The sequence below is a fragment of the Humulus lupulus genome, chromosome 4, assembly GCF_963169125.1.
Source record: "Humulus lupulus chromosome 4, drHumLupu1.1, whole genome shotgun sequence".
NCBI classification, from domain to species: Eukaryota; Viridiplantae; Streptophyta; class Magnoliopsida; order Rosales; family Cannabaceae; genus Humulus; species Humulus lupulus.
This window is the reverse complement of record NC_084796.1, coordinates 240,078,508-240,104,073: the sequence shown is the minus strand read 5'-3', so window position 1 is coordinate 240,104,073 and position 25,566 is coordinate 240,078,508. Positions and strand designations below refer to the sequence as shown.

The 25,566-nt window shown below is 37.0% G+C and overlaps 1 protein-coding gene across 1 annotated transcript; it reads right to left on the bottom strand.

Annotated features, from left to right (window-relative positions):
- Window positions 1–10,909: 10,909 nt before the first annotated feature.
- LOC133833065 (uncharacterized) lies at window positions 10,910–13,401 on the bottom strand. The gene is made up of 5 exons (XM_062263323.1): window positions 13,060–13,401; window positions 12,638–12,772; window positions 12,309–12,529; window positions 11,923–12,177; window positions 10,910–11,798 (listed from the first exon to the last, which is right to left on the bottom strand). Exons 1-5 carry the CDS (start codon window positions 13,399–13,401, stop codon window positions 10,910–10,912), a joined length of 1,842 nt encoding a protein of 613 aa, XP_062119307.1.
- Window positions 13,402–25,566: the final 12,165 nt, after the last annotated feature.

Genomic DNA, 25,566 nt, shown 5'->3' with positions numbered 1-25,566 from the left:
GTTGGTAATAGTTGAAGCTTTTTGAAAAAATTTGAACTTAAGAAGGCATAGGTGTAGGCGTGAGCATAAGTTTTGGAGAAATAGTGGAGACTTTAACTACTTTGGTTACATGTGAGTGTGTGTATCATCAAGGGAGTGTTTGTAGCACATTGAATAGGTAATATAGGCTGGCCGAAACCACCATTAAAGGAGGAAGTTTTGAAATTCAAAAATTTTAGTAGGAAGATGGAGGAGAAGATCAAGGAAAGGAGTTGAGATTTAAGCCTATAAATAGAGCCATTCCCATTTCACTTTTTCACACTCAAAAATCCCTCAAGTTTCTCTCATTTTTGAAACCCGATTGTCCCAAAAAGCTTTCTTCTTTTTGCCCACAAATACCTTATAGCCGAAATCTTATAGCCTTTATAAGTGCTCAAGAAATTTATTTTCTTCTATTTTCTTATTTTACCTCAAACACTTAAGCCAATATAAACCCTACATAACCGATACACTAAGCCATTTTAAACCATTTTATAGCTGAAACATTCCTAGTACTGAAGCTGTTGGTGTTGTGTTGGAAATAGGCATTATAGAAGGCTCGAGATTTCGATCTTGTGGTTCTAGGTTAAAGGTATGACTTTTATAAGGTTTACAATTTTGTTGGAAGTCTATTTATTATTATAAGTCTATAATCTTAATTATTTTATGTCATATATAAGGTTTGGGCGATTCTCTATAGCGAAAGCAATCTATTTTTTTCCTCTCATTTCCACACTCAAGGTAAGGAAAAGTAGGTAGTTTAGTTATGGCCTAGTTTGTGATATGTATGACCCTAACATTTCAGGTACAATAAGAAGATAAGTGTGGCTGGACCTAAGGTGTTTAGAATTGTATGATAGACCTAAGTTGATGTCTGGTAGGCTCGGTTGCTAAAATTGTATGACAGACTTATGTCCGGGGCTTAATTGCCACCCATGTATAAGCACTTATGATTATGACCTATTTCCTCTCATTTCTTATACTTGTCTTGCTATTATTACCTATGAGCATGACCTATAATTATGACCTATTAAGACCTATGATTATGATCTATGTTATGACCTAGAATATATTATGATCTTGTATGATTAGTATAAATTAGTGTTGTTATGAATACTTGTATGAACTTATGGTATGTTTGTTATGACTATATGGCTATATGTTTGCTTGTTTGTATTTTCCTTATTGGGCTTAGAAGCTCACTCCGTATGATGTTATTGTGTAAACAATAGAGGATAGAAAGGCCGGTGGCGAGTGGGACCTAAGAGCTTAGTGATATATTCGTGGGGACCATATAGTCGAGAAATGATCAACGTGCCGACATTATTTACAAAGCATTTCCTTTTAAGTTTTTATTTTATTTATAATGTTGCTCATTTTATTTTGTTAAAGACTATTATTTTATTTTTGTAAAACATGGGACCCCTTTTGCTTATTTTGGTTTTCTTAAATAAAAGAGCAATATTTATGTTCATGATCCAACGTTGTGTTCTATATAATATTATGAGAAGTTAGGGCGTTACAGTCTGTACTATGTTAGGTCATTGTAGAGTCCAAGAACTTTACTTAGCTAGTTAGATAGTAGTAATAATAGTAATAGTAGTAGTATTTTTATGACTGTGGATTTTGGTTCAGACCGGGATTTAATTGGACACTCGTAGTAACACTTGTAGATTTTCTAAGTTTAACCTATAGTTTAAGAATATTAATTTTAACCTAAGGTTTGATTAATATGACTGATATTGATGGTGATATTTATTATATTATAAGGTTTAGGTAGACCCAATAAGATAGTAACACTTGTCTTGTGTATGTTTAATGATAATTAAGTATTTTTGAGGAATAAGTTTATTAAGAGTAATATTTGAATATCCTAGGGTCTGTCAGCAGCTTTGAAAACGTTAGAGGACTTAGTCAAGGTTGTTTACTCAATTCAAATTAGGCTGAAAATGTGCAATTTCCTGTTTAAATATTCAGTGTATGCCGATATATCGCAGTTATAGGGGGTGATATATCGCAATACGAGGATACGAAAAACACATAACTTTGCACGATCACCTCGACGAGCCTCGGGCATACTGACCCAGGCCATATATCGCCTACTAGGGGAGATATATCGACTCCTTTGATGGATTTTTGAATGTTTTTGAAAACTTTCTCATTTTAATCTTTAACCTCTTGATAAGTCCAGCATCTTTCTGACCGAGTCTTCAGCCTCTGCTGAACGATAATTCAAATATTTTTTACTTAAAAGCCATTATTTTATTCAAGTTAAATGAAGATCTTTTCATTCTTGAACTCTATAAATAGGACCTAGTATCCAGCCATTTATTCATTCATCAAGCTAAGTTCAAAGGCTGCAAGCTGCTAGGTTTTTGTTGAGTTCTTAAACACTTGGGTTGGGGATTATAAGCTTAATCATTATAAGATTACCAAACACTTGGGAAGTAAGGTTTATAGCACATTTCAGTTCAAGGTTTAGATCAATCATAGAAACATTCAAGGTATTCCAAACTCTAGTTCATTTTTGTATTGTTTTCCTTAAGTTCTTATAGTTTTCTACTCAACATCCTAACTTCATTCTTTATTCTTGGTTAGGAAATCTAAGATCTTGAACATAAGGTTCTTGGTAAGTATCTTTCGATGGTATATTTCTTTCATTATTTTCATCCATTTTTTCTTTAAGTATACTCACCTTCCTTTGATGTTTTTTAGGAGTGTCCCAAGGTCCCAAACCTGTTCACATATCCCGGTATATTTGGTAAGGAAAATAGGATAGGATATTATATGTTATGCTATATGTTATCTTATGATTTATGTGTTATGTTAACTTATGATTTATGTGTTATGTTATGTATGTTGTAGACTTGGGCATATGTCTTGTATAACTAACAAGCCCCAATAAATTTATGGGCATATGACTTGCTTAGCTAGCAAGCCCCGCAAATCTAATGGGCATATGACTTGTTTAGTTTACAAGCCCCAAGTAATAATGGCCATTATAGTATATGTGATATTTGTTTATGATATGTTTTATTATATGTTGCGTTACGAATTTTATATATATGATTTATGTGTTAGATTTTTCCTTGCTGGGCTTTAGGCTCACTCCTTTATGTTTATATGTGCAGGAAAATAGCTTTGATGGCGGCAAAGGTTCTTGGAAGCTTGGGGATGTGTATTGAGGCGGGATGGAATCGATGGACCGAGAGTTCGATTCGAGGATGAAGTCTCTTTAATTATGGTTTTCTATGTATTTTTCCGCAATTGGTTGTAATAAGTTTTAATTGAGTTTTCATTATGTCAAAGTTATGTTTTGTTTCAAACAATGGGATCCCAATGTCCTACTTATGATTTTTTTGTATAGTTTTAAACCTTTACCTTATAGTTCTGAAATAAAGATATGTTATTTCAAATGTATGTTTTCGTAAGATTAGTATAAAAGTTAGTAATGGTCAAAAGTCTAGAGTAGTTGGGTCATTACAGTCATATTCTTTATTGTATGCCTTGAACCAAAAAGACGCTTCAACCTAGGAGTCAAAGGGAAGTACCACAACACTTTCTTGGCGAATTTTTTCCCCTTGTGTCTTTGTCAACCCTTTGCTCTCACCACATATATGACAACTTTGTTTTGGGGAATTCTCCTTCTAGAAAAAACAACTGTTGTACTTGCAAGCATGAATTGATTGATAACATAACCATAACTTCCTCATTTTTTTCATAGACTTATAGTATGGAGCCGAAATCTCATTCTCCTTCGGGAACGCAAATTTCATAAACTTCAAAGGTTCATCAAAGGAACTATTTGTCCACTTATTCATAACCTTCATGTGCAACATCTTCGTCGAGAAGTTCAAGGAAGACAACCAAGTACAACCAGGGTATAACTTAGCTTCGACCTCTTGAAATAGGTCATCAAATTGATTCTCCGCACTATTGCCACCACCATCTGAAATTCCTTCATTTACGCCTTCTTCGTTAGTGTCTTGTTGATGTCAATCATCTCATCATTCATTGGATCCCCTTCGTCCACTACTGGAGGCATATTAACTTCATCGTGGTAGGTTCACTTCGCATATCGCTGCATAAACCAATATATGTGTATATGAGCCCCCGCCACATCTAGTTTCTAACTCAACATATTCACACACTGATTGCATGGGCACCTAACTTCTCCCGAAGCATTCACATGATTCTTGGCCATTTGTATAAATGCTTGAAGACCATTCCAAAACTCATCAGAGTTACGCCGTCTATTAGTTATCTAACTCTTGTCAATCGTCATAACTTCTTCAAGTATAAAATAAATTATCACAATGTGATAATCATACAAAACTACCTTTATTTCGTAAGAAAAAACTTATCACCAAAGCACTGATTTTTTAAGTAAATTATGAAATCTCATTGAATCTTATGAATAAATTATTAAATTTTATGAATATATATTATTGTTAGTTATGAATGTATTATAAAGTTTCATTGTATAAATAAATATTGAATTATAAATATAATTATGTTATTTAATAATTATCAAATTCTTATTCTAATTTTCACTTTTTATTTTTTTTAAAATAACAATAAAGTTTTATTATTTTAATTTTAATATAATTTTAAGAGTAAAGTTAACTTAACTATCTATTTTATCTACATATATTATCAAATTTATGAATATATTATAAAATTAATTAAATAAATAAATATGTAATTATAAATTTATTAATTTACCATTAAAGATTATTTTTTTTATTTCTACTTATTTTATAAAAAATATTAAATAATTTTTACTTGTAAAAGTATTATTTTAATTTTAATTTTATATTTTTTTAAATAATTTTATTAATTTATTTAAATTTTATTAATCAAAAATTTTAATCATGCTAATTTTAAAACTACTTTGTAATACTTAGTTTTTCTAAATCTACTGAAATTTCGGCAGCATAACAATTGTAATCTAGTCTATCCCAAAATTTAAAATTCGTATAAAAACATATAAACCAACCCCATAACATACATAAAATTTAATACAATCATTTAAATTCACAAATAAATAACAAAAATATATTCCCAAATCAACATATTATTATCTAACCTAACATATATATTTAATTTAAAAAATATAATATAAACATCTAATATGGATTTATCTATCCTATAGCATAGAATACACAATACAATGAAATATCACCTAACTTAATATTTTTTATAACCTGATATTTAATTTTATTACAATAAAAAACTAAACAATTATGAAACTTTTTTATGTCAAATTAAACTAAATTAGCATGCACATTAATCTATGAAAAAAAATTCATCAACACAAACAATCATCATTTTCTTTAAAAAAACTTATACACATAAACTCATTCACATTAATTTTTATACACATACATATATAAAAAATAAACATATACATATATAACCCAAAAAATAAATAAAGTAAAGATAAATAAAAATGCATATATACCTCTATTAATGCTCAAACTCTCTCTAAATGCAAATCTGAAATTAAAAATAAAAAATAAAAATTAACACTAACACTAACCATATTAATCAATTAGATACTTACCAAACAAATTCATCATTACCATAACATAAAATCAATACCCAATAGGAAGAGGGTGATCCAACCAACGTATAGGCACCACACTCATAATCCTTGCACAATCTGAAAAACTAAAAAAAAAAAAAAAAACCTATCACAAATCATTTTTATCATATACAAAAATCTAACAAATATTGACAAAAAATACATTTTATTGAACAAAATATAAAATAATGAGTGATAAATACAGCGACAAGGGGCCAAAAATTGGCCTGAAAATCACCTACAAGGGCGCTGGGCGGCAAAGATGGCGAAAAACGTCTCTGGTTTTTCAGTTTCTGAGAAAATGGGGAAAGAAATGGGCTCAGGCTGGGGATAACGACGATGGACTCTATAGCGACGATATGTCATCGCTATAGGTCTAACCCAGAATTGTCGCTGGAGACAGAACGCGACGTTTCATTTAACCTACAGCGACGACCTATCATTGTTATAGATAAGGGAATTACACAAATCATTTCGTTTACTACGCGTCCACTCTCTAGCAACTACATATCGTCGCTATAGGCAGTGAAATTTTGATAGATTTTTTTGGCAATCAACTTTCCCTCCATTTTTTTGGGACCCTATAGCGATGACGCTATAGGTAGTGAAATTTGATAACCAACTTTTGGCAGTCAAGTTTCCCTTAGTTTTTGTGGGGCTCTATAGCGACGACATGTCGTTGCTAAAGACTAGAAATTTCCCTCTCTTTTTTTCTACGAGAACTCTTCAGCAACAGCATGTTGTCGTTGTAGAGTCATCTCCCGCCTCGTATTCCCTCTAAATTCTAGGAACCCTTCAGCGACGACATGTCGTAGCTGTAGGGTTCTTGGAATTTGGAGGGACTGGTCGTGTGTTGTTCACGACCCTTCAGCGATGACTTGTCGTCGCTGTAGCTAATTTATTTTAATAAATTAAATAAAAAAAAATTCATGGAATTCAACTACATACAGCGACGACTTTAGCGTCATCGAATAGAGGTTGTCGCTGTAGAGTCATTTTCTTGTAGTAAGCCCAAATTTTCTCATTATTACCAGAGAAGATGGCTGGAATTTTCATGCTTCAAAAGTAACTTTTTAGTCACTTTTATATTTTGTTAACCAAAGAGTATGTAATATTCAAACTTAAACACAATTGAAAAACTAACTAGCCTCATAAGTTACAAAAAAGTATTTTGTTATTTCACATTTAAAATTTACTAGATAATATCATAAATAAACATCTATAAAAAAAAAAATAAAAAAAAAACTTCAATAGGTTTCTAACCAAAATGTATATTAAACATTAGAGAATATTAAGTTACAAAAAGGTCTTAAACAAAATTAATAATTTTACTTGATTTCTTAAATGTCAAAATATACAAATTATACAAAAATTGGACAAAAACAAAGTAAAAAAAACTCCAAGACTTATTACTTCGATTCTTTCACAAAAATAAAATAATTGGCCTTTTATTATTTTGGAACCGAAGTTTATATCAACAAACGTTATTTATTTAAAAAATACATTAAAATTATTTTTAAATTCCTTTCCCAACATTTTAAATCAGCATATAATATTCAAAAAGTAATGCAGGATATCCAGTATATTAATTACATAGTGTACAAATATATAAATACAAATTTACAAAGATAAAGTCTAATAATCTAACATATCAAAATAAAACATAATTCACATCCAAATCAACAATAATAAAAACCAATATGGATTTTTTTTTAAAATAACTTAATTTTCATCTAACTTAATAAATATAGGAAGAAAAAAAAAACTAATAATCCAATTATCCAAAAATTTACGTAACACATAAACATGTTCCACATTTTCATTTTTTTTGACAAAAACAAAAAGAATACTTTAGACCCATTGCCTGTTGTAATGTTATTTACAAGATCGCCACAAAGTTGATCTGTTCTCGCTTGAGGAAGATTCTGCCAGACATAGTTGCCCAGAATCAAAGCGGGTTCGTCCAAGGTCGATACATTGCATACAACATCATGATTTGTCAAGAGTTGGTGAGGCATTATGGGAGAGGGAAAGGCAAACCGAAATGCATGATTAAATTAGATTTGAGGAAGGCTTATGATACTATAGAATGGGATTTTATTGAAGAAATGTTAAAAGCATTTGGCTTTCCGAGTGATTTTATTCAGTTGGTTATGATTTGTGTGAGAACTCCCAAGTTCAGCCTAATGTTTAATGGTTCTTTACATGGCTTTTTTGAAGCTAAAAGAGGCTTGAGACAAGGAGACCCAATGTCACCCCTGCTATTTGTCCTTGGGATGGAATATTTATCCCGAATTCTAATGAAAATCGGCAAGAAGGAGGATTTTAAGTTCCATGACAGATGTGAGAAACTCCAGCTAAATCACTTATGCTTTGCAGATGACGTTCTACTTTTTTGTCATGGTGATTTCAAATCCATATATCGCCTGTTACAAGGTTTGAAGCTCTTTTCTCAATCTTCAGGCTTGCAGCCTAGTGTGGAAAAAACATCAATCTATTGTGCTAATATGAATGAATATGAAGTACAGCGAGTGACCCAAGTATCAGGCTTTCAGAGAAGTTCCCTTCCCTTTACTTACTTGGGTATTCCTGTCTGTGAAAAGAAAATACCAGCTGCGGAATGTGAGGTGATTCTTGAAAGAATGGTACAACGAATTCGAATTTGGAGTTCAAGGAACCTCTCTTATGCAGGAAGGGCTACTTTGGTGAACTCGGTTCTTATGGCTATCCACTCATATTGGGCGCAAATCATGATCATTCCTAAGAAGATCTTACATAGAGTTAATATAATATGTAGGAACTACTTATGGAAAGGTATGGTTGACTCAACTCATTCGGGTCAGGTAGCTTGGGACAATATGTGTCGTCCTAAGAGTGAAGGGGGCCTGGGATTCAGGCGGATTACCAAGTGGAATGAGGCAGCTATTGGCAAGTACGTTTGGGCAGTGGCCTCGAAACAAGATACACTTTGGGTACAATGGGTACATGCGGTCTACTTAAGTGATGGGGATTGGTGGGCCTATACGGCCCCAAGTACCAGTAGTTGGTACTGGCGTCAGATTGTTCGGGTGAAAGAAGCATACAAGCAACTCAACTTACTCCAACGAGGTGTGGAATAGACTTGCCATTCCGAAGCATAGATTCATTCTATGGCTTTCGGTCCTTGATCGATTACAGGTGAAAGAGAGGCTTCACAGGTTCAAGATCGCCCATGATGACCAATGTGTAATGTGTGGAATGAGTAAGGAAACTAGAGATCATTTATTCTTTGATTGTCATTTAAGTAATCTCAGTTTTCTCAGCATTAAAGAATGGCTAGACTGGAAGGTGTCTACAACAACAATTCCAAAATTGTTAAGATGGATTGCTCAAGCAAAGCTCTCTCCTTTTCCTGGCAGCGGCTCTTGCAGCTACAGTATACCAGATCTGGCATTGCCGGAATGTTGCAATATGGATCCAGAGGGTTTGTACGGTGTTGGTTCTCACAAAAATAATACAAAGTGATGTGAAAAATAGAATACAAGGTGTAATGCCAAAGAAAGTAAATTTGATAGATAGAGAATGGTTTGAAAACTTATAATTGAACTCTTCAGGCCTAATTATTGGTGTTGTTTAGGTTGTAATTTTTTTTATTGTTGGGCAATACACGGATCTGATTTACCCAAAAAAAAAAAGAATACTTTTTCTAGAAAGGAAGAGGAAGACGACAATGGGTCTATCATGGTGGAGGATGGTGGTGGGGAGAGCAGTCGGACATGCATGTGCAATCACAGAGAGGGAAATATTTAGAGAGAGAGAGGAAGGAGAGGAAGAAAGAGAGATGGAAAGAGAGGCCAAATTCAAAGAGAAAAATGTAGAAATTGAGGAAGAAGAAGGGGTGACCCATATCTATAATGTCCAAAGCATTTACAGTGTCAAATATGGCCGCAAATAGCCAAACAATATTGTCCTAATTTTTTTTTTTGATGAATCAGCAGCAATTCATTACTCCACAAACAAAATTACAACCTATAGGCACCTATTTCCATTAAGGCCCGTATACTCTATACAAGAAAGAATAGTAACTAGTTATAATAAGTCAAACCATGTCTTATCAACGTGATTTACATGCTTAGGCATAATACAAGTTATCCTCGTTTTAATTTGCCATTTTGCTTCCTGAACTAACAACTTGGGAGATACAATGCTTGATTGCCAGAGTTTGTTGTTCCGAGCCTGCCATAAGTGATAAACTAGCGAGGCAACAGAGGCAGCCAAAACTTTCTTATGAAACTTGCTTCTCTTGGACCTTTCTATCCACCTAAGAAGGCCCTGTAACGATTCTGTGTGAGCTTTCCAACCCAGCCAAGTCTTCAATTGTTGTAAGCAATCCTGAGAGAAGGAGCAGCCGAAAAACAGGTGGACCACTGTTTCTTCTGCTCCATTGCAGAGGATACAAGATGAATCATCTGATATGTTGAACCTGCGAAGTCTTTCTCTGGTTTTGAGTCTATCCTGTACTGCAATCCAAAGCACAAAGCTATGCTTTGGGATGTTAAACCTGCACCAGGCTTCTTTACTCCAATGGAACATTTCCTGCACTTGATTAAGCAATTTGTAACCTGAGGATATTTGATAAGTCTTTAGTGTAAAATGCACAGGGTCCATAAGCTGTTTGATTTCATCTTTAAGAACCACTAACTTCCTCCAGTACTAGCTACTTTGGGGTGGAGCCTTGTAACCCCACCACTCCTCATTCTTTATATACACATTATGCACCCACTTAACCCATAGATTGTCTTTTTTTGTTGCAATTGACCAGACATTTTTAAACAGAGCTGCTCGATTCCACTCTGAGATGCTCATGAATCCTATTCCTTCAGCCTTCTTAGGCTTACAAAGCCTATTACAGGCCACACTTCCAGACCCAGACATATTACTCTGCCCTTTCCAGAGAAAACTTCTACAGATCCTTTCAATTTCAGACATAATTTCCTTAGGTAGAATCATGATTTGACTCCAATAGGCATGAATAGATAGAAGCACAGAATTAATCAAAGTTGATCTACCTGCAAACGACATGTTTCTGGCACTCCAACTCTTAATCCTGGCTGTCATCTTCTCAACCAGCAATTTGCACTCAACATTTGAGATTCTCTTGGCACAGATGGGTATACCAAGATACTTAAACGGCATATTACTTCTACTGAATCCTGACACATCAATTACTCTTCGAATTTCCTCCTCACTCATGCCACTATAGTATATGGCAGTTTTTTTTATGTTTGGGTTCAATCCAGAGGACTTTGAGAACAACTTTAGCCCCTACAACATTAGATATATGCTCTTGAAATCACCCTTGCAGAACAGTAACACATCATCGGCAAAGCTGAGATGGTTAAGCTTTAAATCCCTGCATCTTTCATGAAACTGAAACTCATCCTTCTCCCCAACTTTTTGCATGATTCTACTCAAGTATTCCATTCCAAGAACAAAAAGCAAGGGAGACATTGGGTCCCCTTGCCTCAAACCTCTTTTAGCTGCAAAGAATCCATGCATAGATCCATTAAACATTAGAGAATACTTAGGTGTAGATATGCAAGCCATTATAAGACTAATGAATTTAGCAGGGAATTTAAAGGCTTGTAGCATCTCTTCTAAGAATCCCCATTCCATAGTATCATAAGCCTTTTGAAAATCAAGCTTTATCATGCAGTTGGGTCTACTCGATTTCCTTACATAATGCCTTATTAGGTCCTGAAAAATCATAATATTATGAGAAATTATTCTGCCTTTAATGAACCCCCCCTGATTTTGAGCCACAAGATCTGGAAGAATAACTTTAAGCCTACTGCAGATCAATTTTGTAGCTACTTTGTATAAGACATTGCAGCAAGATATGGGACGATAATCACTTACAGTATTAGGACATTTGCACTTAGGGATAAGGGTAATCACTGTAGAATTAATCTCTTTTAACAGATGCCCTGTATGTAGGAACGATAATATAGCTTCACTTATCTCATCTCCAACTAAATCCCAATTGTCCTGAAAGAAGTAGCTGCAATAACCATCAGGCCCTGGAGCTTTAATGCCAGGGATGCTAAACATAGCATCTTTAATATCTTCTTTAGTAAACTCGGCTGATAGAAAATCTGCCTGTTGTCTGGAAAGCACAGGACCGTGAGCTATAATTGAGTCTTTAACTTGATGCCTATTGTCCATTTAAGTGCCCAACAAAGTCTGATAATAGGAAAAAAAAAGCTTCAGTAACCCCATCAGGATTCTCCACCCTATTCCCTTCTGCATTGATAATAGAATATATCCTATTTTGGCACCTTCTTTCTTTGATACTAGAGTGAAAAAAAGCTGAGTTTTCGTCACCTTCTTTGACCCAAGTAACCTTAGCTTTTTGAGACAAGTATGAGCTGTAGTTTTTATGTTCCCCTGCATAATGCTTTCTAGCTTCCAATTCTTGATACTGTAGAACCACATTCAAAGGATCTCGATGCATCTTATTCTGACAATCATTCAACTTCTCTTTAGCTTGCATATAAGCCATATGAATCTCTGAAAAACCCTCTTGTTCAGCTCTTTAAAGATAGGCTTAAGGTTCTTAAGTTTAGACACAACTTGGTACATTTTAGTCCCTTTAACCATTTGATGCCACACCCTACTCACTTCTTGGTGGTATTGAGGATGGGAAGACCACATCCTAAAATACTTGAACGGTTTCTTACCACTAGGAATGTCAGAATGCACTGTAAGAACTGCTGGAGTGTGATCAAATATGCCTTCATTAAGGAAAATAGCTTCAGCATTTGTAAATTTGTCCATCCAAGCTTGATTCGCCATAACTCTATCAATCTTGGAGTAGATTTTATCTGATCCCTGCTGTTTATTACTCCAAGTATAGAAGTTCCCACTGTATTTAACATCTTCCAACTGACAGCCAGAAACACAATTAATGAACTCATTATTTAAGCTGTGCCTTACTCTATCCCCAATTCTTTCATCCCTGTTCAAGATATCATTAAAATCCCCAAGCACTACCCATGGGTCCACTCTAGTCAAATCCTGTAATCTTTTCCACAAGCTTTTTCTTCCCTCCTCATCATTAAAGCCATATACAAAAGTAGCGAAAAAGCTATGCTTATTGTCCACAGTAGCAACAGACAAGTGAATAAGCTAATTTGAGCAACTGAGTATACTTACATTGAATCTCAAAGGATTCCAAGCAACTATAATTCTTCCTCCTTTATGCCACGCACTGTTGGTTGTGAAGCACCAACCTGAGAACATATGAACATACAAGGCTCCAAGCTTTGGAGCCTTAACTCTCGTCTCAAGAAGACCAACTAACCCAGCTCTCTGATGGGCAATAAATTGCCTTACTACATTTTACTTGTGCTGGGTATTGATCCCTCGGACGTTCCAGCATATTATCCTATCCATTGGAAAGAGGAGGCCCTCACCCCCCCCCCCCCTCCCGTATTTCCTAATTCCTCCACCATTATCTGTTGGCTCTCTTGCACAGTGTCATTCTGGCTCTCCCCAGTCATAACGCTTGTTGAGACTTTAGAATCTGTTAATGCCTGGAAGGAGTTCATTGTGGAAGGCCCAGCCATAGAATCTTTGGCTTTGACCCTCCACCCTTTCGTAATAGTCTGAAACCCATCAACTGTAGTTTTAGCTACCTCCGTTTCTTTTTTCTCTGGTTTCTGAATCACTTCTTTAGCTATCCACTGTTGCTTTCTGCTTTCTTTCCTTCTGCAATCTTTAGTAGCATGCCCTATACCCTTACAATGCCCACACATGATTTGTAATGACCCATTACTCTAGACTATTTGGATCATTAACGAAACTATACATAAAACTTACATTTTTACGAAAATACCATAATTTATTGAGTAACTTGCAAAATGAGAGTTATTTACAAACAAACAGAATACTAATAAGGATTATGGGATCCCATTGTTTTTAAAACAAAGATGATTTAAAAATAAAAGACATTACATATTTGGTGCGGAAAATACACATAAAATCATAAAAATTTAAAAGGAGACTACATCCTCGAATCGAATAACGCTCGGCCCCTTGACTCCATTCACCATCGATACACATCCTCCAAGCGTCACGAATCTTACCGCCTCTAAAGCTTATTTTCCTGCACATAAACAGAAAGGAGTGAGCCTAATGCCCAGCAAGGAAAATCTAACACATAGTCATAAACATAAACATAATTTCATAATAACGTAAAGACATATCATAACACATAATTCACTTATTATAATGGCCATTATTACTTGGGGTCCCATAGACTAAACAAGCTTATGCCCATGAGATTAGTGGGGTCCTACCAGCTAAATAGGCTTATGCCCACAATCTTTTTGGGGTCTTGTTAGTCAAATAGGGCATATGCCCAAGCCTACAACATACACATCAATAACATATTCATAACATATGAAAACATAACACATAAAATAGCATAAACATAAACATATAGATTCTAGCCTATTTTCCTTACCAAAGTTACCGGGATTATGGACCGAGTTGGGACTTTTGGAACACTCCTAAAACCATAAGAAAGAGTAAGTCTAAAGAAAGGAGATGAAATGAAAGAGATGGAAAGACTAAACCATAAAAACATACTTACCAACTTATATGCTTAAGAGCTTGGATTCCCTAACCAAAATAAGAATAAGGTTAGGGGACTGAGTAGAAGGTTTTGAGAAAGGAAATAACATAAAATACAGAAAGGAACTAGAGTTTTGGGTTTACCTCAAAGATTGCAAGATCACTCTAACCTCCACCGAAATACTATAGAACTCACTTCCCAAAGTGTTTGATAAGCTTATGGTGTTTAAGCTTATAGTTTTTCCCCAAACCAAGTGTTTACACTCTCACACTCACTTAACACTAGCAGCTTCTGAACTTAGAGAAAATGGTGTATAATGGCTGGGTACTAGGTCCTATTTATAGAGTTTGGGAATGAAAATATCTTGATTTTACTTGAATAAAAATAATGGCTTTTTAGGTGAAAATCATTTGAATAATCGTTCAGCAGAGGCTGAAGACTCGTTCAGAAGATGCTGGACTATTGAAGGAGTTTGAATGGCTGAAAGGAAAAGAATTCAAAAGTATTTGAAAACATGCTGGTGGAGGCGATATATCGCCCCCTATAGGCGATATATCGCCTGGACCTTTGTTCCCGAGGCGACCGTGCATCGATTCGTGTTTTCCGTATCTACGTACTGTGATATATCGCCCCCTATAGCTGCGATATATCGGCATACGCTGAATATTTAAACACGAATTTACACATTTTTAGCTAAGTTTGAATGGAGTAAACAACCTTGACTGAGCCCTCAACGTACTCAAAGCTGCTGACTGACCCTATAACATTCAAACTTTACCCTTATTTAATTTAATCCTCAAAAATACTTAATCCTTAATTACCATTCAAAACATGTGCTTAAAATCCTATTGGTTGATGTCTAAACCTTATAATATAATAATATAATCCTTAATATCAGTCACATTAATCAAACCTTAGGTTATACTTAATATTCTTAAACTATAGGTTAAACTTAGAAAATCTATAAGTACTACTATGAGTGTCCAAATAACTCCCGGTCTGAACCAAAAATCCAAAGTAACAATGATAACACTAAACATACTATAATACTACTAAACAATTAGCTAAGTAAAGTTCTTGGACTCTACAATTCTCCCCTACTAAAAAGAATTTCGTCCTCGAAATTTACTTACCAAATAACTCCGGATACCGGCCTTGCATGTCCTCTTCCAACTCCCACGTGGCCTCGCGTTCAGAACTATTACTCCATAAGACTTTGACTATAGGAAAGCTCTTGGACCGTAACTGCTTCATCCCCCTATCTAGGATGCTAACCGGTCGTTCCTCATAACTTAAGTCTTTCTGGAGCGCTATGGTATCGTACTTGAGGACGTGAGATGGGTCTGACACATATTTGCGTTGCATCGAAATGTGGAAGACGTTGTGACTATCGGCTAGTGCTGGCGGTAGGGCTAGTCTATACGCAACTGGTCCCACTTTGTCCAATATCTCAAAAGGACCTATGAATCGGGGACTAAGCTTGCCTTTCTTCCCGAACCGCTTGACACCCTTCATAGGAGATATCTTCAGGAAGACTTGATCTCCAACTTGGAACTCCACATCGCGTCGCTTGGTATCCGCATAGCTTTTCTGATGGCTTTGAGTAGCAAGCATACGCTGTCTAATAAGCGTTACTGCTTCTTGTGCTTGTCTAACAGCTTCGGGCCCTAGAAGCTGCCTTTCTCCTACCTCGTCCCAGTGCAACGGTGATCGGCACCTTCTTCCATATAGCAACTCATAAGGTGCCATCTCAATCGTCGACTGGTAGCTGTTGTTGTACGAGAACTCGATCAGCGGTAAGTACTTGTTCCACGATCCTCCAAAGTCAAGTACACATGCGCGTAGCATATCCTCTAAAATCTGAATCGTACGCTCTGACTGCCCATCTGTCTGAGGATGGAAAGCTGTACTAAGACTTAACTTAGTACCCATGGCTTGCTGTAAGCTTCTCCAAAATCTTGACGTAAACACTGATCCTCTATCTGATACTATCGTCTTGGGGATTCCATGCAATCGTACAATCTCTTGAATGTAGATGTCTGCATATTGGTCGGCCGTATAAGAAGTCTTAACAGGCAGAAAATGAGCCGACTTGGTTAGTCTATCTGTGACTATCCAAGCAGAATCATGCTGCTTATTTGTCTTTGGCAGACCCGTCACGAAGTCCATGGCTATATCGTCCCACTTCCACTCCGGTATGCTAAGCGGTTGCAATAATCCTGCAGGCCGCTGATGCTCCGCCTTCATTTGCTGGCATACCAGACACTTAGATACATACTCCGCTATGTCCTTCTTCATCCCTGGCCACCAATAGACTGCCTTGATGTCATGAGTCATCTTGGTAGACCCTGGATGAACCGAGTATGGGGTGTTGTGCGCTTCTTCTAGGATCGTCTTCTTAATACTTTGATCGTCTGGCACGCATACCCGATCCTTATATCTCAATAAACCTTGACTGGATATTGAGAAATCTGTAGTCTTGCCTTCTCTGACTGCATCCATGTGTGCTGCTAGCGAGTCATCATGTCTCTGACCATTCCGTATGTCTTCTAGAAGATTTGATTGGATAGACAAGTTAGCTAGCTTGCCTACAACCACTTCTATTCCGGCACTGATAAGCTCCTGCTGTAGCTGCTTTTCTATTCTGGATAAGGCTGCTAAATTCCCATAACTTTTTTGGCTAAGTGCATCGGCAACTACGTTTGCCTTCCCCGGGTGGTATAGGATTTCGCAGTCGTAATCCTTTACTAATTCCAACCACCGACGCTGCCTCATGTTAAGCTCCTTCTGAGTAAAGAAGTATTTTAAACTTTTGTGGTCCGTATAAATCTCGCACCGTTCTCCGTAAAGATAATGGCGCCAGATTTTTAACGCAAAGACCACCGCTGCCAACTCCATATCGTGAGTTGGATAGCGTTGTTCATACTCCTTTAACTGACGTGAGGCGTAGGCTATCACCTTGTCATTTTGCATCAGTATGCATCCCAATCCTAACTTTGATGCATCACAGTAGACAACGAACTTGTCGTTGGGTGTTGGGACACTAAGTACTGGTGTTGAGCAAAGCTTATCCTTAAGCAACTGGAAGCTTTCCTCACACTTATCATTCCAGTTAAACTTTTGTTGCTTCCGGGTCAGGTTGGTGAGTGGAGTGGCTATCTTAGAAAAGCCCTCTACAAACTTTCTATAGTAACCTGCTAGCCCTAAGAAGCTTCTTACTTCCGACGCGTTCTTTGGTCTAGGCCAATCCTTCACGGCCTCTACCTTCGATGGATCTACTGCAACTCCGTCTTTTGATATGATGTGCCCGAGGAACGCCACTTGTGAGAGCCAAAACTCGCATTTCTTGAACTTCGCGTAGAGTTGGTGCTCCTTCAATCGCGTCAAAATCATCCTCAAGTGTTCCTCGTGCTCCACTTCATCCTTGGAGTAAATTAAAATGTCGTCGATGAACACAACGACGAATTTATCCAAGTAGTCTTTGAAGACCCTATTCATTAAGTCCATAAACGCGGCTGGCGCGTTAGTAAGACCAAAAGACATAACTAAGAACTCGTAATGTCCATAACGAGTCCTAAAGGCTGTCTTAGGGATATCTTTTCCCTTTACCTTGAGCTGATGATACCCGGACCGTAGATCGATCTTAGAAAATACAGTCGCGCCTCGGAGTTGATCAAACAAATCATCAATCCGAGGTAACGGGTATTTGTTCTTAATTGTTACTTTATTCAGCTCACGGTAGTCTATGCACATGTGCATACTTCCGTCCTTCTTCTTCACGAATAGTACCGGAGCTCCCCATGGTGAATGGCTTGGCCTAATGAAACCCAAGTCTAGGAGTTCTTGTAGCTGTGTCTTTAACTCTTTGAGTTCCGTAGGTGCCATCCGGTATGGTGCCTTAGAGATAGGCTCGGTGCCCGGTACTAATTCTATCGTGAAGTCTATTTCTCTAGTTGGCGGCAATCCTGGCAAGTCATCGGGAAATACTTCTGGAAATTCTTGTATGACTCGAACATCTCCAACCTTAAGTGATGTCTCCTTCTCCACATTCGTGATGTTGGCTAAGAACGCTTGACATCCTTTCTCCATCATTCTCTGAGCTTTGAGAGATGATACTAACGGTGTGCGTAGTCCTGAAGCTTGTCCCATGAAGCAAAGTTCCTGGCCGTCAGGAGTCTCGAACACCACCTTCTTGCGTTTGCAGTCGATCGTTGCGCCATGCCGTGCTAGCCAATCCATGCCTAGTATGACGTCGAAGTCTTTGATCATCAGCTCTATCAGGTCTCCTTCTAGTTCCTTGTCCTCAATCTTGATTGGTACGCCTCGTACAATTCGTGATGATAGAACTACTTTGCCCGAAGGCAACTCGGTTGCAAACCTAGTTCTAAATCTTTCACTAGGTTTGTCTAGTTTATCTATCATTCCTAACGAAATATACGAATGAGTGGCTCCCGAATCAAATAATACATGACATAAATTATTGATGATGGAAACCTGACCTGTGACCACCTTGTTGCTAGCATCCGCCTCTCCTTGGGTTAAAGCAAAAACCCGAGCAGGAACCATCTTTTCGTCCTTCTTTCCTTCCGGCTTTTTCTGAGGACAATCTTTCTTGCGATGCCCCTTTTGACCACAATTGAAACACTCCTTGGTGTTGGCACGGCATTCTCCGGGGTGCTTCTTCTGACATTTGGCACAGGACGGGTATTCCACGTAGTTCGACTTATTTTCCCCATTATTTGGTCGTGCCCTTTTATTGTTGTCGACTTGCTTGTTGTCAGGATGCCTTCTCTTCTGTCCGTTACCGTTGTTGCTGGACTGATTGTTGCCGCTATTGCTAGACTGAATGTTGTTCCGACTGGCCTGAGGTTGGCTCTGCTGTCTGGGTTCAGGCTTGCTGGCTTCTTCTTTGCTCACGTTGGCCTGCAACCTTTCTACTTCAATTGCCGTCTCAAGAACGTCGGCATATGAAGTGTTTCCCGGGTTCGCTAGTTTAACCCCCATCTCGATCTTCGGGCGAAGTCCTCTAACAAACTTGTTCACCCTTAGATAGTCGGTTGGAACCAACTCTGCTGCGAACTTGGCTAAGCGATCGAACTGACGAGCATATTCCGCCACTGTTAAATTCCCTTGCTTCAGATTGGTGAACTCCTCAATTCTCGTAGCAAGCACTGCTGAATTGTAGTACTTCTTGTGGAAGAGCTCCACAAATCGGGTCCACGTCATAGTGGCAGCATCGTGGGATTGCTGGACCAAATCCCACCATATCCTGGCATCTTTCTTGAGTAAAGATGAGACGCAGGATATGCGGTCAGCATTATTGAGGTTCATGTGGGCTAGGATCGGCTCCACATTCCTTAGCCATTCTTCTGCTTCAAAGGGGTCCGTAGTCCCTTCGAAGTTCGGAGCGTGCGGCTTGCGGAACCTTTCGTACACTGGCTCCATGTGCTGAACAGGATAAGGAGCGTAGTTCGTCATAGGCCATCCCCCATACGGACCAACTTGTTGGGGTGCTGGGGCCATTGGCTGTGGCTGTGGCTGCGGCTGCGGCTGTGGCGGAGGCTGAGGCTGAGATTGAGCCTGTTGGCGTTGTTGCTGCAGAAGTTCCTCAACTTGCTGTCGTAGTCTGGCAATCTCTGCAGTGTTGTCAGCTGGCTGTGCCGGTGCGTTGCGGCGAGCAGTAACACGTACTCTCCTTCGGCGAACGGTAGGGACCGCATTGGTCGCTGGAACATCGTTGGAGGCGTTTCCGTTGGTGCGTGCGGATCTTCGGAGAGACATCGTAGCAGAGTTCTAACAGTTGAAAGAAACATGTTAGAACTTTTCCTAATAGGCTCTAAGGCAAAAACTTATTCTAAACAAACATATCTCGGACCTATTTATTATGACTTCTTATAAAAAAATTATATAGGTCTTTATTTATTATTAGAGCGGGTTGCTATACTTAGAAAAACAAGTCATCTTTATTTTCTAAGTGTGTTTCTAATCATCCTATATGACTTAATTCTCAGGCTCGAAACTTATCTTTGTTCCAAAGTTAACCATATTGAGGGAGGGCTGGGATCAGTAAAATCGTTCCCACTACTAAGGCCCCCTAACTCTCAATAAGGAAACCAGGTTCATTGATTCGTATCCACCCTCACCGAACTCAGTCATTATTCATTTTATTTATTATTTATTATGATTGTGAAAAAATAGAATCAAACTTACACATGATATTCAAATAGCATGTTTATTCATTTGGAAAACAATTTCACTTATTACAATCATAACATAAAAGTAAATAAAACTACTAATCTAAAAATCGGGATCTTCTACATCCGATCCGTCATCTAACATATCATCATCTATAGCCTCATAGTCATCATTATCATGAGCATCGAAACGTCCTTTAGGTAGGTTGGTGAGAATCCTATTCTTTTGTTCATTGGTGAATTGAAACTCAGATTTCGCGGTAAACCTAACTAAGAGGAAATAATATCTCATTGCTAAAGGCAATCCATCCTCCTCACGCATTTCTTCCCATATTTCTTCTAAGGCTGCTATTACAGGATGGAAATCTTTAAATAACCTAATCACTAATACATATTGTTCCGTTGATCTTAGCATTATTTGTTTAGCCTCTTGAAGGCCACCTATCGCTTGGTGAAACAAAAGCAACCTTCGAGTAATCCTTTCTAGGGCTCCTACGGTGTTTCTTGGCTCCCTTATTCTTTTTAAGGCCTTAATGGCTCAGATATCTTGGTAGGTTAAAGCTCCATTCATTTTTAACTGAAACATAAACACTAAAGTTGTTAGCTATACACATAGACAAAGTAACTTGTAACTTGTAACTTAAACACTTACTTGGCGGTCCGATTCGGAGCTTTGAGCATGTGTATCGAGGAGAACTTCATGCGAAGGAACCGTTTGCTCTGATACCAACTGTAATGACCCACTACTCTAGACTATTTGGACCATTAACGAAACTATACATAAAACTTACATTTTTACGAAAATACCATAATTTATTGAGTAACTTGCAAAATGAGAGTTATTTACAAACAAACAGAATACTAATAAGGATTATGGGATCCCATTGTTTTTAAAACAAAGATGATTTAAAAATAAAAGACATTACATATTTGGTGCGGAAAATACACATAAAATCATAAAAATTTAAAAGGAGACTACATCCTCGAATCGAATAACGCTCGGCCCCTTGACTCCATTCACCATCGATACACATCCTCCAAGCGTCACGAATCTTACCGCCTCTAAAGCTTATTTTCCTGCACATAAACAGAAAGGAGTGAGCCTAATGCCCAGCAAGGAAAATCTAACACATAGTCATAAACATAAACATAATTTCATAATAACGTAAAGACATATCATAACACATAATTCACTTATTATAATGGCCATTATTACTTGGGGTCCCATAGACTAAACAAGCTTATGCCCATGAGATTAGTGGGGTCCTACCAGCTAAATAGGCTTATGCCCACAATCTTTTTGGGGTCTTGTTAGTCAAATAGGGCATATGCCCAAGCCTACAACATACACATCAATAACATATTCATAACATATGAAAACATAACACATAAAATAGCATAAACATAAACATATAGATTCTAGCCTATTTTCCTTACCAAAGTTACCGGGATTATGGACCGAGTTGGGACTTTTGGAACACTCCTAAAACCATAAGAAAGAGTAAGTCTAAAGAAAGGAGATGAAATGAAAGAGATGGAAAGACTAAACCATAAAAACATACTTACCAACTTATATGCTTAAGAGCTTGGATTCCCTAACCAAAATAAGAATAAGGTTAGGGGACTGAGTAGAAGGTTTTGAGAAAGGAAATAACATAAAATACAGAAAGGAACTAGAGTCTTGGGTTTACCTCAAAGATTGCAAGATCACTCTAACCTCCACCGAAATACTATAGAACTCACTTCCCAAAGTGTTTGATAAGCTTATGGTGTTTAAGCTTATAGTTTTTCCCCAAACCAAGTGTTTACACTCTCACACTCATTTAACACTAGCAGCTTCTGAACTTAGAGCAAATGGTGTATAATGGTTGGGTACTAGGTCCTATTTATAGAGTTTGGGAATGAAAATATCTTGATTTTACTTGAATAAAAATAATGGCTTTTTAGGTGAAAATCATTTGAATAATCGTTCAGCAGAGGCTGAAGACTCGTTCCGAAGATGCTGGACTGTTGAAGGAGTTTGAATGGCTGAAAGGAAAAGAATTCAAAAGTATTTGAAAACATGCTGGTGGAGGCGATATATCGCCCCCTATAGGCGATATATCGCCTGGACCTTTGTTCCCGAGGCGACCGTGCATCGATTCGTGTTTTCCGTATCTACGTGCTGCGATATATCGCCCCCTATAGCTGCGATATATCGGCATACGCTGAATATTTAAACACGAATTTACACATTTTTAGCTAAGTTTGAATGGAGTAAACAGCCTTGACTAAGCCCTCAACGTACTCAAAGCTGCTGACTGACCCTATAACATTCAAACTTTACCCTTATTTAATTTAATCCTCAAAAATACTTAATCCTTAATTACCATTCAAAACATGTGCTTAAAATCCTATTGGTTGATGTCTAAACCTTATAATATAATAATATAATCCTTAATATCAGTCACATTAATCAAACCTTAGGTTATACTTAATATTCTTAAACTATAGGTTAAACTTAGAAAATCTATAAGTACTACTATGAGTGTCCAAATAACTCCTGGTCTGAACCAAAAATCCAAAGTAACAATGATAACACTAAACATACTATAATACTACTAAAAAATTAGCTAAGTAAAGTTCTTGGACTCTACATGATTGGTTTCCATTCATACGTGACTCCTACTGTGACATTAGATCCAAATTCGTCCTCAAATTCAATACAACTTGGAAAATCCTGCTGGAGACTAACTTCAATCAGAACACGAGGAAAACTAAGTTTATCCCTCTCTTGTGTAATCGCATCCACTATCAAAGGCTTCCCCACTTGACTTAAAATCTTGAAGAGAGACTTTTGACCCCAATATTTCAATTCTAAATCATCCAACTGAACCCAAATTGGAATTGTTCGTATATCCTCTTTCTTGAAATTAGTATTCGGATCCCAAGCTTTCATAACAACAGGCCTCTTATTGAAGAATATGTATCCCCCCGTGAGTATAGCATCTCTAAATTCAATACTATCAAATCTAATCAGGAAAATGCCATATGAAAGTATACCCACCTTATCCACTCTGTCATTCCATAATCTTCTCGCAAATCCTTCAATCACAGAGAGAGGCGGATTGGCTCCCAGAACATAACAAACGATTGAAGAATTCCAATAAGAAATCTCCTCTTCAATGTCTTCCATAGTGATTTTAATATTGTTAGCCTGTTTCGGAAAAGAATTTTCCAGATTCCTAACCACATTCCCAGATCTGAGCACTGGAGGAGTAGCAGAGATACCTTTTGATAGAGCAGTCGAACATTTTTGAGTAGCTTCAAGGAAGGCAGCAAACTCAGAACGAACCTCATCTTGCTGCTGCATTACCTTCAGAGATGATTTCGGGGACAAAGGAGCCTGAAACACATCCTGTAAAGCAGGGTCATCACCTTGATCCTCCGCACCTTCATCATCATCTGTGAACTCAAGAGGCTCAATTCCTAAAACTTCCTCCATAGATTTATTTTTTTTCACATCTGCAGTAGAATTAGGACCTCTTTTCTTCTTCTTCTTAGCAGAACCCTTCAGCTTCCCCTGCATCTTGGCTCTTGTTTTCGCCATGGCACCAGCCCACGAGAGAGCTGCAAAAGCTAGGAGGCGAGAAAACTCAATATGGGTATTATTATATTGTCCTATTTATTGAATTCAAAACCTAATTCATTTGCGGCAACAAATACCTCCCATTGTCGCTGCAATTGCCTTCACCAAAAAAATTCTGACATCTTTTTGCAGAGACATTTGTCTTCACAATATGGCTAATATGACTGTAAAAGGTGATTAGAGAAGACACTATAAAAAAAATTATTTTCTAAATCTGAGTTTTAGTATTTAGGTTTTAATTTTAGATTTTTAAGCTTTAATTTGAGGACTAGAGTGATACATTGCAAAAATATTTAAATAGTCTACAATGGTAGGAATTTATTATTTAGGTCAAAAGGCTCTAAATGGTCTCAATCACCAAGATCTCACTCAGATGTGATAGTTTATGGCAACGTTGGATAATTATGGGGTATTTCTAACCTAATCAACGATTGAATTTCCATGTGAAGGTTTCCAATATCAATAATGTTATTGTTGACTGTCAATAGTCAAAAGACTCTTATCAATGTCGATCAACCTCGATCTCACTTCAAGGCAGTGGTCGGTTTCTTATAAGGGTGGACATTCAATCCAATTCAATCCAAAATTTTTGTACCTAACAATTCAAATCAAATTAAAGGTTGAATTTTAGAAATCATCATCCATTCCATTACTAATTGGATTAGTTCAATTATTTTAATTGGAATTTAATTTTGAACCTAGTTTTTAACATTAGCTTAAAAACATACAAAATTATAAAAAATAAAATAAATAAAAAATTAAACATCATTACTCATTCAATATCAATACTACGTAAAATCATCAACATTATAATAGAATTTCATAAAAAAAAAAAAAGAGTACAATTCTTTACCTCAGTTGTGAATGTCGACCCTAAACTGCCTTCAAACCAATCCTAGCTCCAAGCTCCTTAGATTTCCAAGCCTATTTCCTCCAAAAATTAAAAGAACCCAAGTCTTCAAGAGAGAAAGAGACAAACGAGATAGAGAGAGAAAGAGCGCTGCTGAGAGAGCAGAGCGTGTTTCTGATTTCAACCTAACCAAGAGGAGAAAGGAACGAGCAAGGGGGGAAGATGGCAAGATAGCCAAATAAACAAAGGCAACAATTAGTGTCGAAGGGCTCTCAAACTCCAAGAAAATCAATATGTAACCAGAAATGTAATCAATGTCTTCAAAGTTCAATAATAGTGATTAAGTGAACGTAGGTCATATTTTTTGGGCCGAATCACTATAAAATCATCTCTCTTCCCATCATTTCATAGCATTAAGTACATCTTAAACACTTTATTTAGCTCTTGAAAACTTCTCTTAATTATTATTTGGGTGTTTGATGAGTTGATGAAAAAACGAGTCAACACACAACCATTAACTTTATATATATATATATAAAAATTAGATTGGATCAGTTACTAATGAGATTTTGACAGTTCAATTTGTCAAGTGATCTAATCTAGTTAACATCCAATCTTCTAAATTCAATTATATCCAATTTTAATTGGATTGGTTAAGCCGAATTAGATTGG